The following is a 17,610-nucleotide window of genomic DNA, read 5'->3' as shown; positions in this document are numbered from 1 at the left end:
GTGCGCGGCGCTCGGCGGCAACGCCCGCAGCACGTGGGGCGGCGCGGGGGGACCCGGGGAGATGGCGGCGACGGGGACGGCGACAGGGACAGGAACGGGGATGGGGGTGCGGGCGCTGCCCGCCTCCCCCAACTGGTACAGCAGCCGCTGCAGCGATGTCAGCGGTGACGGCCGCCTCTTCGGCTTCGCGGCGAGGCACCGCGTCTGCCTGCTGGATGTCGCCGCCGCCGCGCCCACGTTTTACGGTACCGGCACAGCCTTCCCTGTGCGGGGGCTGCGGGGCGGGACCGGCACAGCCTTCCCTGACCTCGCACCGTGCAGGGGCTGCGGGGTCTCCCTGCACCGGGAGCCCCGGCAGGGCACGGGGGATGCGGGGGGCTCGGCGGGCTCTGGGTGGCCGTGGCAGGGCTCGGGGGGCTCCAGACGGTCCTGGGAGGGCTCGGGGGGCTCCGGGCGGTCCTGGGAGGGCTCGGGGGGCTCCGGGTGGCCGTGGGAGGGCTCAGGGGGCTCCGGGCGGTCCGGGGAGGGCTCGGGGGGCTCCGGGCTGCCGTGACGGTCGCTCGCTGTCGCGGCAGGGGAGCTGATCGGGCACACGGACCGGATCTCCGCGTTCGCCTTCTGCCACTGCCCCGGGCACGGCGGACTCTGCGCCAGCAGCTCGGATGATGGAAGCGTCAAAATCTGGGACAGCGGGACGCTGTCGCCGGTGCTGGAGTACAGCCTGCACCAGGTGGGACACGGGACAGGGACTCGCGGGTGTTTCAGGGCTCACACACAAAGCAGGCGAGGCTGCTTAGCCCAAAAGTGAATTTCAGACCCGTTGTGGTTAATCCCGTTTGCGCCCCCGGGCGCTCTTTGTGCGCAGCCCGCAGCGCTGTTCGTCACCGTTAATGAGCTGCTGCTTCACCCAGCTCGTCTAAAATGATCTCAGCAAATTGTTGTGGCCACAGGATAGAATAAATGTGTATTTAAAGAGTTAGTGCGGCTCAGGAGTGCCCATTAGCAGCTCCATCCATCTTTTAAAGCCTGAAAGAACTGAGGCACCCAAGGACAAACCACGGTGCTGTTCTCAGATGGTTTCCTGCCTGTTACTCTGTGTTAGTGGCAGTAAAACAGCTCTAAACCTCTCCAATGCTCTTTCTTCAGAATCCCATCTCAGCACTGCACTGGTCCCCTCTTGTGAAAGATCTGATTGTGACTGGTGATGAGAAAGGTGTCATTGTTTGTTACTGGCACAACAGAAATGACAGCCAGCAGTTCTTCCCAGAGCCCAGGACAGTGTTCTGCCTCACCTGTTCTCCTCATCATGAAAACCTGGTGGCCATTGGGTAAATGCTCATTATTTAATGTTTTGTTTTCCTTATGTTTTGTTTTCCACTCTTCTTCTACAAGAATTTAATTGTGTGGTTTTGCTACATGGTTGAAACGTAAATTCTGAGAGGTCTTGGTGGCTGTTCTTTTAGTTTTGGAGTAAACAAATTAGAAATAACATTTAGATTTGATAAACCTGCAAAAGCAAAGAAATCTGTAAAAGTGTAATGGTCCAGCCTGGCTTCTCTGTAATAGGGTGATAGTAACCCTGGAAAGAGCTTGTAAATCACCTTGGATATTATTCCACAAGCATCCAAGAATCCCTTCATTAATTTAAATCTCTGCTTTCAGCTACAAGGATGGCATGGTGGTGATAATTGATATCAGCAGGAAGAGAGAAGTCGTGCACCGGCTGAGAGGCCACGAGGATGAAATCCATGGTCTGGCCTGGTGCCCTGTGCCTGGGGAGGAAAGGTTACCTGCTTGGCAGGATGAGCTCCAGGGTAGGTGAACATGATTAACAACTTGTGGAGTAATTTTTAGTTCATGTAAATGTCCTTCTAGAGGACTGAATTTTTTACAGAAGGTTAGTAATTAGCTAAGCAACTGATAAGTTCAACAAAATCTGTTCTGATACAAATCAGTATAATTTTCAGCTCATTTTTTTATGAAGCTTTGATTTTTAAAGGATAATAACATGACTTCAATGGTGTTCAGCAGCTCCTTCAGAAGAGGGCAAGGTTCCAAATGGGGAGCTGACACAGGACACAGCCACAAGGAAAGGTTGTTACCTGGCCTCTGGAAGCAAGGATCAAACCATACGAATATGGAGCTGTACCAGAGGCAGGAGTAAGTAAGAGATAAACAATAACAAGGTGTGGAATAACTCCTGAACTGCAGATTGCCTTTGTGTGCTGAAAGCATGGGGAATGTAATTAAAGCTGCAGAATCACAGGAGTGCCCTGTTTGTCTAGGTTTGAAAAGACAGGTGTCCTCTAAGGAAGGCAGGAGCCTCCCTTGAAACAGAAAATGCAAAGCCCCTCCCTCTGAATTATTATAATTTTGAAATTATGGGGCTCTCAGGCAAAGATATGGGAGTAGGAATAACAGCTCTTTGATAGGAAAAAAAAATAAAAATGCAGTAATACCAAACAACACTGACAGGGTCAGAATAGGACCTGATACCCTGTGGGTGAGGGTGGTGGCACTGTCCCATTAAATGGTGGCTGCAGCCCTCCTGCAGTGACAGGTGTGGTTCTTTTGGAGCAGTGATCCTGTACAAGGGGGGAGTTTTGTTCTGAAGGTCCAGGGGTGGTGGAGATGGGCCTGGTCTTCCTTGGAATCCAGTGGGAAAGGCAGGCAGTGATCTTCCAAACCTCAGATTCTATCCAGGTAGGAATGCTTGGCTCCTCCCCCTGGACAGAGCTCCTCCCAGTGGGATGATGGAATTTTATCAGCCATGCAGGGACACTCAGTGGCCCATGAACAGAAGATATTTCCCAGAGGGAGGATTGGGTGTGGAAGAGATAAAGAAAACTGCCCAGTTAACAGAAGATAACTGTCCCACCTCTAACAGATGGTGATAGAATACACACTCAGCCACATGAGTGCATTTGATGCACAATTGATGCATGAGTGCACAATTCTTGCATTTCCACCCTAAGACACTGACAATTTTCATGGGTGAGGTGCAGTGATGGCTCCTGGTCCTGCAGGTGTGATGACTCTGAAGCTGCCACCCACCAAGAGGAGAGGAGGGGCCGTGGACCCGGCGGTCAAGGAGCGCATCTGGCTGACGGTGCACTGGCCTGCTGGCCACCCCTCAGACATCCTGTCCAGTGCCTTTGGGTAAGTGGGACACCCAGCAGCAGCTGCAGAGCCTTTAGTTCCTGCTGAAGGAAGTGCTGAGTAGAAAAGACACCCCCCTTCTTCCCTCCTTTGCAGTGTTACAGGAGAAAACAGGCCAAGAGTTAGAGTTCAGACTTTGAGGAAGTTACTGTTTGTCCCATAATTTGTCCAATAATCTGAGTATTGACTGCTAATAGCACTAATTGTGGTTTTGCCCATCTACTGGGACAAAATGGCAGTTTTCAGGTGGAGTTTGGGTGTGTGGCTTTTTACAGGTGTCTGCAGAATCTATTACTCCTGTAGACTTGCAGTATATTTGTCATATAGTCTGTATAGACCTGTGTTGTTTTTCTGAAGTGAAAAATTTAAATAAATTTCAATTTTGCAGAGGAGAACTGCTCCTTTGGAATTTGACCCAGCCTGGCAAACGCAAGTGGACTCTTCTGGGATCTTCAGAAGGCCAAAACCACTCCCGAATTGTGTTCAATCTCAGCTCTGTGAAGCACCAAGACAGAGAGCTCCTTTTTTCCATTTCAATGGACAGAGATGTAAGAATAATTTGAAAATTAGCATAGGAACGCTTCTACAATGCACTTTGACTGAGTGAGACTAACCCTTCTAGGGCCACGGTTTTTCTCTTGAAATGGGTTTATTTTAGCATTTTATAGCATCACTTCCTACCAATTGTTCTGAGCACAGGTTTTGTTTGTTTCTGTTGGTTTATAAGCTCAGTCTCTTACCATGGTGGAGTGAATGCTTATGACATTCTGGACTTGAATAGTAAGCATTTAATGAAAGATGTTTTCCTCTATATTTCACTTTTTAAAAGCCTGGTTTTCCTTCTTAAAATCATTTAATTGTAGAAACTAATGCATCTATTTTTTATAGGTCTTTTTTTCAATCTTTGGTCTTTTACAGGCAGCAGAGTGTCTCCTATATTGAAACTTGGAGAGAAACTTAGTAAAATATATTCATTATGTCCATTCCATTCCAGACTTTCAGCTCCTGCAGCCCTGTCTGTGACATGGAATCCACGGGTGCAGATCCCATCCTGCCAAGCCTTTGACTCTTCATTTCACTTCTGCTTTGTTTTTCCTTGTCCTGTCAATCACTCTGTATTTAACCATTCCTTGTCCCTCAAATATTCTTCAGGTGAAATGCTGGGATCTGTCCACTCTGGACTGCAGCTGGACCATGCCCTCCCTTGGGGGGTTTGTCTACAGCCTTGCCTTCTCCCCCGTGGACACGGGCTGCCTCGCCATCGGGGTCGGGGACAGCATGATCCGAGTCTGGAATACTCTGTCCATCAACAACATTTATGATGTTAAAACCTTCTGGCAAAGCATAAAGTCCAAGGTTACAGCAGTAAGTGTTGGATTCCTATTTCCCCCTCCCCTTATCCTTTTCACTCAATTTTTTTCAAGTATATTTTTCTTTCTCTTGCCCTCTGAAGGTTTGTCCCATCTAAAATGACATAAAGCCATGTTGTTCATTTTATACTCAATTCTTTCTGTGTACAATACATTTTAGAATCTGGCAAGAAATTTTTAGACCTATTTACAATCCTAGAAGCTTGCATTTATATCTAGTGGAAATAAGCTGAAGTCCAGCTGGCTGTTATGTTACTTTTTCACTTTTATCCTCCTACCTTCACCCATGGTTGCCCTTACTCTGCTAGGAAGTTGGACAGATACAAAAAGCCAATACAACCAACAGAGGTGTCTTCCCTTGGGGTTTAACCACTGGTTGGTCAAAAGCTACTGCCTGGCAAAATAGCTGGCAGCTCTTTCTGTTTTGTAATGTAGCTATCAAATAGCATTTTAATGATTTTACTCCCTTGCATCTTATCCCATCTGGAAGGGGGAAAACCTTTGATACTCAGAGCAGAGTGGTCAAATCAAGAGGCTGTGGTTGGAAGGGTGTGTATAAGGTCCTTGCTCATCAGTTTCAGCATTTTCCTTTTGTTTGTTATTTAGCAATAAATAACAAACAAAATAGTTTGTAACTTAGGTCATTTTGTGTCTCTTTATATTTTTCTTGCAGTTATCCTGGCATCCAACTAAGGAAGGCTCCTTGGCTTTTGGAACAGATGATGGAAAAGTTGGCATATTTGACACCTTGTCCAGCAGGTGAAAAAGTAGCTTTCAAATTCATTAGTGTCAGATCTGCTGGTGTGTTACCACTCAGGGCTGATGTGGTCTTTCCTGAGGGATACCTTTGCTGTTAGATGAGTGAGATTAAATGCAAATTAGTCAAACAGGTGGATTTTCAGTACATTTTTCATTTGCATCATGTCTGTGAGCTTCTAAGGTGAACTTGCTTTAAGGAAAACTTGCAATGGCATGATCAGAGATCACCTGTGGGAGGACATCACTTCAGGAAGACTTTACCCAGAAAGGCATTTTCAGGGAAGGAAGAGCAGCAGGGAGGGGAAGGTCACCAGGACCTTCCTGTTTTGTAATTATGTTACAATTCTAGTAGTGTCCTGCAGGAGATGTTAAAGAAAGCTTGGTTGAGCCATGGCTTTAGAATGTTAAAGCACCTGGTTTCTCAAGTATGTTGCTTTGATTTTATCTTCTTTTAATTTCCATTTGCTGAAATCTGACTGCCCCTGCTTCCTTATCTCCCTGCCCAGTGCTAAGAACAAGCCACCTCAGATCTCCAGCACTTACCACAAGAAGACAGTGTACACATTAGCCTGGGGTCCGCCCACTCCTCCTCTGATTTCTGGTGAGTCTTCCAGCACCTTGTGACAAAGCAGAATGTCCATGCAGAGCACCCAGATGCCAGGAAGCTGCTATTCCCTCCCTTCTTAGGAGAGGAGCCCCATTTGCTGGGTGGCAATCCTTTGGAGCAGCTAAGAATGTGTTCTGTTTGAGGAATTTTAACAGTTTTAACAGCAAGGCTACAAACTCTGGTAGTTTGTGAATTCTGGTACCTCCAGCAAATAGGTTTGAGTAGTGCCCCACACCTCTGGGCTTGCTTCAGGCTGTTCCAGGCCAGGAACTTCACAGGCTTCCTGCAGCAATTGCATCAAACCAAATACAGGTTCCAGAGTTTCTGCCTTTTGAGCTTTAGCCCTTCTTACACAACCTGGATTTTTTTCTTTTGGGGACCAAAATTTAAAGGGAATTTTATTGTTTTTGGTGCTATGAATGATCTGTTGGTAGAAATGAGAGCTCCTTTTAGAGGGTTGTACTTGTGAGAATTTCCTGCTGCTGGACCACAGGCAATTGAAGGATGTATATTGCTTTTTGAAATAATGCTTTGATTTATAGTGGGAGAGATTAGTTCTGTGAAGAATGATGAAGAACAGGGTGTAATTAGCTCTTTTTCTCTGTTGGATAGGAGAAGAAAGTGAACAGCCCTCTGTAACTTTATATAGTTGTGCTGGAGAAGGAATTGTTTTTCAACACAATCCCTGGAAGCTTAATGGAGAAGCAAATGACATCAACAAAGTCATCAGAGACACCAATTCAATCAAAGTGAGTATGAATTTGAGGGGTTTTATGGATTCATAGTAATCACACCAGAGTTTCCATGGCCTTGTAGTTCTAAGTTTCTGATTTTGCCTTTTTGATGTATCTGTAGCAAAAAATTTGAACCCCTCAGTCTCCAGGGATGAACGCCAGTGACACTGACTCAAACTATTTAAAGAGTTTATATATTTGTGTCTGAAGAAGGTGGTTGGTATTTTTTTCTCCTGGTGTCAACATGGCACATGTTTTTCTGGCATCAATTGCTTAGTCTTCTACACTGTGATTTACTTGGGAAAGATAAATGGGGGGTAGAGTTTGGGTTTAAAACTGTGTGTGGCAAAACAAGTTTTTCATTAAAAACATTCATGATTTTGCAGGAGGCTGTTGCCATTTATACTGCAGCCAGTGCAGAGTGGCTGGTGATCACTGAGTATCTTCAAGTGTGATCAGTCATTTCTTAGTTGAAAGTATGAAATAAGTTGGGCTGGATCTTCAGTTCTTTCAAGTCAGCTGGAGTCAGTCGAGGGGTATTGATTTGTATCAGCTGGGTTTTGGCTTCTTCCTTGAGTTAAGACTCTGGAGGGGTTAAGAGAGCATTGAAATGATAATATTTAGGCATCTGAGTTGTAAATTGTAAGTAGCTTTTGTCTGAATTCAAATGAATAGGGATAATTAAATGTAAACTTTGGTTTCTTTTGAAGTGTGAAAGAATTTGCATGCAATGTCTGGTGCTTTCCAAGGAGTGTAAGGATATGAAACATCAATGTCCCACTGGAATCCAGACAAAACTTCAAAATATTTCTCTGAACTAAACAATAATAAAAACCAATTATTGGTTCTTGCATCAGTAATTTCAATCTTAATTGCTCAGGTTTATGTCACTGCTACAAAAGCAATGGACACTTTTCATGACTCTTCATTTTGCAGGCTAATTGCAGCTCTGTCCAGTTGCCAGCTTTGCTCTGTGGAATGTATGTGAGAGAGATTTAAGAGGTTTTGGCAATAATTGTGTCTTCTTTCTGCAGCACAAGCTGCCTGCACGGACAGAGGTCAGCTGGAAACCAGATGGCAAACTCCTGGCTCTTGGCAATGAGGATGGGTATGTCCCACTTGTGGCTTCAGGTGCTGTCTGCTGATCTTGACTTCAGTCACTGTGATGAAGCAAAAATACTTTTTGTTGCCCTGGTTTGTCTCTATTCTTTCCCTGCTGATGTATTTGAATAATGATAATATAGAATTCCCTGCTCTTGGCATGGAGGATCCTCATTATCACATTAAATTCTATTTCAAGGATCCACTCATGGTAGAAATGCACTTTTGGTGATCAGTGAAAGCAGGGTTTGAGTTGACTCCAGAAAGCACAAACTCAGTTACTCTTAATTCACCTGCTCCAATTCTGCTCATGCAAGACAACAAAAAAGTTCCCATTTTCACCAACTACTGAAATTCTTACACTGTTGTTCTTACGTTTCAGCTCAATTGAAATATTTCAGGCACCAAACTTGAAGTTGCTCTGCACAATCCAGCAGCATCACAAACTGATCAATGCCATTCGTTGGCACCACGAGCATGGGACCCAGCCAGAGCTGAGTTATTTGATAGCTTCAGGCTCCATCAATGCCACCATTTATGTGCATAATCTGAAGAATGTTGTAGGTAACAGTTTGCAGATTATATTCCAAATCTTGGCATCTTTTTTTTTTGCTTGTTTATTTCTGTTTTGTCTTTCTGGCTGTCCTCAATAATTTTTTTTTTTCTTTCAGAGAACTCTTCAGAAAATCCTTTGACAATAACGGAGCCTTTTCGAACTCTGGCTGGGCACACAGCTAAAATCACAAGTCTTTCTTGGAGTCCCCACCATGAGGGAAGATTGGTGTCTGCTTGCTATGATGGCACTGCACAGGTATTGTCCAAAGCACCTTAGAATTGTATTTCAAATCAGCCATTCCACAGCTGATCAAAGAGCAAAACTTGGTTTTGTGAGATAAACTACTGAAGTACTGCAAGTTTACCTTTGCTAACCATCAGCTGGTTCTGGATACCTCATATGCAGATTATGTTGTGATTTGTGAATTGATTTGTAAGTCCTGTCATTAAGGTTTTCATATTAGCATTTTTGGATCCTTAGAAAAGAAAAATGTTGTGCAGTTGTATCAGTGCAAACCTATTTGCATGTTGGTATTTGAAATACCCCTGCAAAATCCCAAAAGACAAGTTCCTACCTGTGCAAATCATGAGAAAATCAGAGTATTAGGTGCAGAAGTGACTTTGAGTAATTGCATTTCTTTCTTGTTGCCCAGGTGTGGGATGTGATGAAGGAGGAGCCACTCTGCAACTACCGAGGGCACCAGGGCCGCCTGCTGAGTGTGCAGTGGTCCCCAGTGGAGCCAGACTGTGTTTACACAGGAGCTGATGATTTCTCTGTTCACAAATGGCACATCTCCAAGCAGGAGCACACACGGCCTCCTCAGGGTGAGTGTATTCAAACAGAAGAGCTTCCCTGAAGGTGATGTTGGAGCTGAGAATTGGGGAGTTGTCGTGTTGAATTCCAAATCTGCCTCTTCCTCTTCAGGAATAAACTGTATCTGGGTTTAAATTGAGTGTCCTTATTTGGAAACTAAATGTTGATCCTGAGATATGGGCAGTTAATACACTAAATTTTGCACGTTTTAATTTTGCACCTAGGCAAAAAGAGTATAGAATTAGAGAAGAAAAGAAGTATACAGCCAAAAGTCAAAGCCAAGAAGAAGAAAAAGCCTGTAAGCAAGAGTCCAGGCAAGCAGGATGCAAATGATGCCATGAATGGAGATGAGAGCATGAAGGAAATGCTGCTGGAGGAAAATGGAGTGTCAGACCATGAAGGAGAAAAAGAAGCTCAGGAGGCAGAGCTGGCTGATAAAGTCTCTGTGACTGGTAATAATCAAATCCTCTTAGTTCAATGTTTCCCAGACTGCTCAGCCCTCAGAGCATCACCCGGTTTTATTTTCATGCAGATTTTGTCATTGTTTGGTTTTATTGAAATTGTCCACTTGAAGGAAAAAGGCTCTAGAATGCTTTAATAATTTTCTGAACTAGTCTGGGACTTAACTGTCTTTAGATAACAAAATTCTGGCCCCATGGACAGAGTTACTGTATTTGCCTTGAAACAATGTCATTTTTGATCAGCATTGATAAATCTTATAATACTGATGGATTTTCACTGGTGTCTCTTGACACCTCATTTAGTCTTCTGACAGTTCTCTGTTTTCTTGATATTTCCTTTCCCTAAAAAGCTGTTAAGTTCTATGGCAAAGCAAAGCTTGGTTTCTGTCTTATCTCAAAACTAATGTAACAGAATGTGAATATGTGAATTATTCTGTGTGCATTCATTGCTTTTCCTTTTCTTTAATCACAGTGTCCAGGGATACATCTTCATCTGCATGTGACTATTCTTCATTCAGCTTGCCAAAGCCTTCTGTGACCCAGAAAGCTGCTCCTGTGAAAAAGGATCCACCTAAGGAGAAATCAAGTCAGTATGTTTCAGGGATTTTTAACAGTCCTGTACTGAGGCAGAGTTCCCCATTCTGGACTTGTTTGACTGCAACTTCCCTTCCTAATGTGACACCAGATTAATGCCAGAGAAAGAAAAGGGTCCTTCTGGAATAATTTGAGGGGTTCTGCTGTAACTGCAGCAGCAGTGACTAAAATTGTCTGATTTTTCAGCTCCTGATGCCTCTCTGAAGAAGAGGAAGCCTCGTTCTATTCTGCCCTTCAGCACATTAATGGATCACAGATCAAAAGAAGAATTGCATCAGGACTGCTTGAGGCTGGCTGCATGCCTGAAAACTAAAGGTATCAGTATAAAATTCAAAATACTTAAAGGATAGGTGCTCTCAAAATCAAGTGTTCAGGGACTTGACTTCAACCACAGCACATTTTTAAAAATCATCACCTTTATCAAAGGGAGTGACTTGGTGTGATATCAAACTTAGATCTGAGTGTTGACCAGCAAATTATTAAATCTACTGTACAGGAAAGAAAGTAGAAGACAGAATTATTTGCCAGCATTTGAGTGCTACAGTGACTTAGCACGTTCCTGTTCCCAGCTTTGTGTTAAATCCTAAATATTCATTCTTCTTATCTGGTTTAGATAATAATGAAGATGTGTCCCCTGACCTCAAGGATTGCATCCATCTGGGGCTGTTCACAGACAGGGATTCTCTGCACAAGATGATTGATATGGAAGGTAAGTGGCATAAAGAATATGTCCACTGTAACTGGTATACTCAAGTAGAAAACAAATTGGGAAAAATGCTTGAGTTTTCTTTCCTGTGGATTACAGTCTAGGATTAAGAATGAAGCTCTGTGTGAGAAGAATATACATCTTTTTCCCAGATAATTTTTACATCTTTCAGATGCAAACCTGCCTTATCTTGAGCTTGAATGATTTCCCTTTTGCCAAGCTATTTTTCTGTGACAAATGATGCTGTTGCCCTCATCCTGATGGGAAATGTGTTTGCTTCCAACAGGAAAGCACCACTTGGAGAATGGGCATGCAGAGCTCTTCCAGCAGCTCATGCTGTGGAAAGGAGACATGAAGGGTGTCCTCCAGGCAGCTGCTGAGAGGGGGCAGCTCACAGACCAGCTGGTAGCCATGGCACCCATGGGTAGGTTTGCTCTGGCACCACATGAACTGCTGGGATTGGCTGCCAAGGGTCCCCTCATTCTGGTGGTTCTGGACAGAAACTCAGGAATTAGTCCTTTGTGATATGATTAGCAGTCCTTACAGCTTGCTGCTGGTTTAAGTGTGCTTTTAAGTTACTTTACTGGCAGTGTACATTCAAGCCTTAGTTTTACCTTGTGTTAGGATGGTTAAGAAATAGAAACTAACCTGAGGCAGAGAGGTACATATTGGAGAAACCCAGTGATGGTATCACCCAGGAATTCTTCCAGTCATGAAACTGCCTCCAATGGTGTTGCCTTCTCTTTTGCAGTTGGATACCAGGCCTGGGTTTGGACAGTGGAAGCCTTTGCCAAGCAGCTGTGTTTTCAGGAGCAATATGTGAAGGCTGCCTCCCATCTCCTGTCCATCCATAAAGTCTATGAGGCTATTGAGCTCCTGAAAGTGAACAATTTTTACAGGTTGCTGTATATTTATGTTTAGCACTTTATCTTGGGTTTTTTTTGTGGGGTAGATTGAGCATTTTGGGTCACTCTTGGCACACAGATTAAACTTTTCTGTCTGGTTTCCCTTGTGTGCATTAGGGAAGCAATTGTAATGGCTAAGGCCAGGCTGAGACCAGAAGATCCAGTTCTGAAGGAGCTCTACACCAGCTGGGCAGCTCTGCTGGAGAAAGATGGCCATTATTCCATGGCTGCCAAATGGTCAGTGCTACTGGGGGGAAGACAGAATTGGTTCCATGCCCCAAACAAAGAAGGTTCTTGGTTTTGTATCAGTTGAAATCTGTTAACTGGTCTGGTCGTTGGTTGTCTGAGGTGCTTTCTGAGCCTGATCTCACAAAATTTCCTCTAATGTAGGTGGGAAGAGGGGCTCCAGAGAGCAGTTTAGAGCAGAAAGTCTAAATGCCATATTGCAATAAAGCCATCTCTTTCCACTGGAAGTTTTTGAAAACGAGTTTAGCAAGACTAAGATTAGGTTGTCTACAAAAAGGCTGTGTGAGATTTCCAACCTTTCCACTGGAAACATGCAGTGCAGCAGTTCATCTTGATTTTCTTGAAGCCTTAGCTAATACCCTGGTCATTGGGGTATCCTGCTCCAGCTGGAGTGTTTTGACTCTGTGACTACCAAAATTACTAACACCTCTTGAAGTATTTTGGCTGGAGTAGTGTGCTCTGCTTGATGCTGATTTCAGTTTTGGCATTTTTGTGGGTCTCTCACTTGTGAAAGGATTTGAATGAAATCCAGAGAAATGCAGTAGGGACAAACAGCTGTATATAACCTTTGTCTCCTGAATCTGTTTAGTTTTATTGCTCATCCAAGCCATGTGTGGCATGCAGACCACCAGAGATTTCAGTCCTGACTTTTAGGCTGTGTGACTTCCCCTTTGTGGCTTTGCCTCAGATTCTTCACCATATGTCTGTAGTAAACTTTGATAAGAAAAAGTGATGAGAGCTTTGAGAACCTGTGGAAAATCCAGAGTCATCTTCATTTGTGTATTTGTGCTACTGTGTTACAATACAACTTAAAACTATTTTAGTACCAATCAACTTGTTTTGCTCTTATCTTTTTCAGTTATTTGGGAGCTTCCTCACCCTATGATGCAGTTAAAGTGTTGTCAAAAAAGGGGGATGTGGCATCTCTTAAAACTGCTGCTGAGCTTGCTCTGATATCTGGGGAGGAGGAGTTGTCAGCAACTTTGTCTTTGAGATGTGCCCAAGACCTGCTGTTATCCAGGAACTGGGTGGGAGCTCAGGAAGTCCTTCAGCAGCATAAAACTTTATTTGTGAGTCTGGTCCTTTCCTTTCCACCTTCTTCAGTGTTGTCTCTCTACAGATTAACATAACTTGGCACCAGTTCTCATTTTTTAATAGTCTGCAGTTGGTCCTTTGGGCTGGTTTTGCCTCAAAAGATTTTTCTAGGAGTATATTGGAATGGCCCTATGGAATGCTCATGGTGAGGAGGCATGTAGACTCTGTGCTTGTTGTTGTATGGGAGGTTGTAGAGAAGAGTGGGATTCTTGTAATACTGATCATGAAAAGGAAGAAGTGAAGTATTTGCTATTTATATCAAAGGAACAAATGAGCCAACTGCAAGTCCAGGCTTAGATTTGAAATGTTTTTGTGGACTGAGAAGCAGGTGGCTACCTTGGCTTGAGGTTTCCTTCTGACTTCCCTTAGGCTCTGCCACCAAGAAGCTGCTACCAGACATGATGTTCTGAAGTCACTCTACCTGCTGTGGTCAGCAAGGGATTGTTTTTATGGTTGCAACAGCTCAGTGCTTTTTTTTTCCCTCCTTGTTAAAGGGACAGAGACTGGTTTTCTGCCTGAATGAGCTGCTCTGCAGCTGCCTCAGTGAGAGGAATCCCTGTGAGAGAAAGAGCCCTGTGCCCCCCTGTTACCACAGCTGGGAGCTGAACAGAGAGGCCCCATTTTTGGACATGGTGACACAAGTGTGGCAGAACGTGCTGGGCATGGACACCTCTGAAAAAGCAACCTGTGCACAGGAACAGCTTGGCAGGATTGAGCATCCTCCTTCAACCAGCAACACACACCCAAAGCAGGTAAATGGATTTTGATCTGTGCAGGCACAAATCCTTACTTGGGGATGGGCAGTAAACCCAGCCACTGTGTGGTGTTGCAGCAGCCATTCCCAGGGAACTGATGTCTGCACCCTGCTGCAGGATGGGGTTTTAGTCTGGGAGAGGGACAGCTTTGTGTAGCACCAGTTTGTTTCTGTGCAGGATAAGAGCTGACATAGCTCTTAGGGGTTGGGATCAGCCCTGAGGTCACTGAGATGTGCTGGATGGGAGTGACTGACAGGACTGAGTGGTCTCAGCAGTGATTCTGTTAGGGGAGGAAGGGCTGCTTGTTGTCAAATTAGTTTGCAAGGTCTCTCCATAGGCTGGTGCTCCTGCAGCTCTTCTCTGTGACCACAGTGAGTCACTGCTCCCCCTTCTCATCTGTTTGCTAAGACACAGGCAAGCACAGTGGCTGATTTTACAGCTCCAGGTGATGTAGAAATGCTCTATCACCTGCATGAAGGAGACTGTAAATTGCATTGTCACTAAAATTGCTTTTGGTCAAGTCATGTGCTTCTGGGCTCTTCTACAATTGTCATAAGTTCCCACTTTGCAGTAAAACTGTTAACTGTGCTCTCTGGTGCTTCCTTTAGGTGCTTTTCCATATCTCTCATGACCTGGCCCTTGCAGCCCTGAGCTGTCGCTTGGGTATGTGGGATGAGGCAGTGAAAAGTATTCTTGGGGCTGTGACTCGCAGTTTTGATGCTGGGAATTTCACTCTGATGCAGGAGATTTGCAGTATCATCCTTCCTGAGGGTGAGTCTCTCCTTGTGTCTCTTCTGGCACTGACAGGGCTCTTTCCTGCCAGCACAGCTGTGTCCATTTATGTTCCAAAATAATGTTTGGAAGCAGCAAGACATAGGCATATCTGTGGAAACTTGTGGAATTTGGCTAGTGCAAAGGCCACTGGGCAATGAAAATTCCTGACTGTGGAAGGAAGCTCAGCTGTGTCACCTGGTGGGAGTGATGTAGGAAACTGAGTGAATTCTCTTCTGTGAGGGAGATATTAGAATGCTGTGTTCATTTCATAGCAACACATACTTCAACTTGTCCTCTATTCTTTGTAGGTTATGCAGTGCATTTATGTTGTGGCTTGTGATTATGTGACTCTTGTGTTTTGCAGCTTGAGACCAAGGAAGTTTGCTGTAGCTGATGAGAGCATTTTATCTAGAACAAAGTAATTTGTTCACAAAGATGCCAAAGATGTTTTTACTTTCATAGTTTGTGCACTGCTCTGCCAGCATCTGAGTAGATCCCTGATTTGGGTTTCCAGGCTTTCCTGGTTCATTTACCAGATCTGCTCATTGCCTTTGGAAAGTTCCATGAACTATTTGTAATCCTTTTCTCATTATTAGGCTGTGATGACCTGAGACACAAACTGGACAGCACAAATTCTCAGAGCATGGATGCCTGCAGGAGTCTGGAGGGCTTTGTGGCTTACAGACAGCTCTATGACCTGTGGTGGAACTCACCCAAAGGCTCCCTTGGCCTGCAGAAGGCTGTGTTGGGTCCCAGTGAGCAGACAGCTCTTGAGAAGAGCTGTGTTTCAGGTGACCCAACCCCTGAGGATATGGTTCAGCCTGCAGCTGAGATGGGTGAAAACCTCTGCAGTACAACTGAAGTTTCCAAGTGTGAGACACAGAGTGACTCAAGAACTGATTCAGTTGATGTGGCAGACAGACAGTCAGCACTGAAGGGTTGCCAAGTGCTCCTTTCAGAAGAGATGGCTGCCTTGCAGAACACCCAGAGGGACATAGCTGAGGTCCAGGAGACTTTAGCAGAGATGATCCGCCAGCATCAGCAGCAGAGGAACAATCTCCAGGAAAACACAAATGGAAACAGCCAGGGAAGCAACCTGGAACAGAGTTCAGAGACTGAATCAGACAAACCATGCTCTGACAGCAACCAGATGAATTGGTAAGACTCAGCACAGGAATGAGTGTGTTGAAAAGTTGCTTTTTTGTGTGTTTGTGCAGGAAATTCCTTGCTTTGCCTAGACTGCCTGTAATCTCCAGCCCATCACCCAGGAACACTTGAATATACAGCTCAGAAATCTTGCATTTCCCCTGGGCTGAACCACCACATGCATAAGCTCAGTGCAGCTGAACAGTTTTGTGATGCCTGAGGTGTTGTTACAGTGAATAAACAGGGCAGCTTGAAAAAGGGAGGATAATGAAAAGGCTGAGCATGATCAATAGTTCTGGTTTTTTGTTGAACATTGGTTTGGGACTTTGGCAAGAATGAGGTAGAGCATAAAACAGTCAACCAGTTCTCTCCTGTGCTCCTTGTCCAGGAGGGAGGCTGCACAGTCACCTAACAAAAGAGTTACTCATGACACCTGCTCTTCTCTTGACAGCAAAGATGAAGCAAAGCAACCAGTTACACTCCCTGAGCTCACAAAGCAGCTTCTGAAAGCAAAGCAGAAATTAGCTGAATTCCCAGACAATTTAAAGGTAAGTTTTCAGAAGAGCCATTGCAGTTCTGAAAAAAGTCATTCTGTAAGGGCAGCATTATCACAGAATCCCTTTCACACAGAAAGGAACAGTGACATTCCTTGTGATCCTGTGGCAGTTTTGAGAGAGAACTGACACATGGCAGCAGGGTGGTGTTTTTCTTTCAATTATTATTTTCCCCATGCAATTGGAAACCAAAGATAAAACTACTGTGGGGGGAACTCAATGAGATATCCTGTATGGATCATCCCATGCATTTTAAGAATAATCCCTTGCTACTCATGTATGAAAAGAATTTATAAACAGTGAAATCAAAAATTTAAACTATAAAATAGCCTATATAGATTAGGAACTGTAGAAAGTATATGTAACACATTCAAAAACATGTAACCATGGTGATTGAGCAAGAGAGGGCAAACCTGGATAAATGTGAAGAGAAAATGCATCTGACTCCTGGCTGACTGTTCTGAAAAGGCACAAAGCAGTGTCTTTAGAGAGCTGCCTGATTATGTTGAACAACTGTAATAGAAACTGTAGGCATCACCTTGTGGTCCTTTTTTTGCAGGTCTTCCCATTCCCTGACGTGCTGGAGTGCTGCCTGGTGCTCCTTCACCTGGGATCCCAGTGTCCCCCCGAGCTGCAGGAACAGGCTCTGGCTCTCCTGAGGAAACACAGTGGTGCTGGTGTTTACAAAAAGGCTGGCAGGAGATTCTTGACATGACATTTGACACCAAAGTGTCTTCCTTGAGCTGCCTCCAGCTACTGAACACTAAGGCTGCTCTTTCTTCAAGTGAAGGCTTCTTTTGATGGCTGTGGCTGTTACTGATACAAAATGTCAGGTTTATACACATCCACTTTTGCTCATCCACTGATACTTATTTAAGGAGACTGTTAGAAAACTGAAAAGCAGTAGTGAACTGTAATAACTGATTTTTGTATAGTTTTTTTTTTTATTTGTTGGACACTATGCTATTGAAAGCTCTTGCTGTTTATATGCAAGAGAAAGTTTTGAGCAGCTGTGTAGTCTTTCAGCAGAGGAGGAAGAGCTGCCCTCAGGAAAATCAATGGTTTCTGTAAGCAAACTGACCCTTAGGCCAGTATTGTTCTTAAAAGCTTTGTAAGTTTATTTTCTCTCCTTTAAATAAAGTCTTCTATCACCATGAATTGGTATTTCATTTGATGTATAGAAATAAGTTCTCTAGAATGGTGCTATTCTAGAAAGTACCAAAACCAGTCATGGATTTTGCAGTCTTGAACATGCAGTATTTTGACCAGTCTTAC

General features: G+C 44.3%; 1 protein-coding gene across 3 annotated transcripts; it reads left to right on the top strand.

Moving 5' to 3' along the window:
- The first annotated feature begins 26 nt into the window (after positions 1-26).
- Positions 27-17,493, top strand: GEMIN5 (gem nuclear organelle associated protein 5). Of its 3 annotated transcripts, none has more exons than XM_071443426.1 (28): positions 27-245; positions 576-730; positions 1,147-1,328; positions 1,663-1,814; positions 2,032-2,160; positions 3,027-3,159; positions 3,548-3,707; positions 4,312-4,524; positions 5,203-5,288; positions 5,795-5,889; positions 6,508-6,644; positions 7,664-7,737; positions 8,113-8,294; positions 8,402-8,541; positions 8,939-9,110; positions 9,324-9,551; positions 10,033-10,146; positions 10,341-10,469; positions 10,768-10,863; positions 11,147-11,284; positions 11,612-11,759; positions 11,883-12,002; positions 12,871-13,081; positions 13,601-13,858; positions 14,470-14,632; positions 15,232-15,793; positions 16,233-16,329; positions 16,895-17,493. In XM_071443426.1, the coding sequence occupies exons 1-28, from the start codon at positions 62-64 to the stop codon at positions 17,048-17,050; spliced, it is 4,614 nt and encodes a 1,537-aa protein (XP_071299527.1). In that variant the 5' UTR covers positions 27-61; the 3' UTR covers positions 17,051-17,493. The 3 variants fall into 3 exon arrangements, with proteins under 3 accessions (XP_071299527.1, XP_071299528.1, XP_071299525.1); XM_071443427.1 differs by having other exon boundaries at positions 2,029-2,160; positions 10,771-10,863; XM_071443424.1 differs by having other exon boundaries at positions 2,029-2,160.
- Positions 17,494-17,610: the final 117 nt, after the last annotated feature.

This window comes from Agelaius tricolor, unplaced genomic scaffold (genome assembly GCF_023055355.1).
Source record: "Agelaius tricolor isolate 1412-34295 unplaced genomic scaffold, bAgeTri1.0.p SCAF_18, whole genome shotgun sequence".
Taxonomy (NCBI): Eukaryota; Metazoa; Chordata; class Aves; order Passeriformes; family Icteridae; genus Agelaius; species Agelaius tricolor.
Note: the sequence above shows the minus strand (reverse complement) of the source record. Positions and strands in the feature narration are given on the sequence as shown.

What these genes read in the sequence shown, in the direction of transcription:
- GEMIN5 (XM_071443424.1), top strand. Translation starts at nt 62, where the DNA reads ATGGCGGCGACGGGGACGGCGACAGGGACAGGAACGGGGATGGGGGTG. An exon ending in CAAGATGATTGATATGGAAG is followed by an intron (nt 10,864 to 11,146) that starts GTAAGTGGCATA and finishes TGCTTCCAACAG; the next exon opens with GAAAGCACCACTTGGAGAAT. An exon ending in GACAGCAACCAGATGAATTG is followed by an intron (nt 15,794 to 16,232) that starts GTAAGACTCAGC and finishes TTCTCTTGACAG; the next exon opens with CAAAGATGAAGCAAAGCAAC.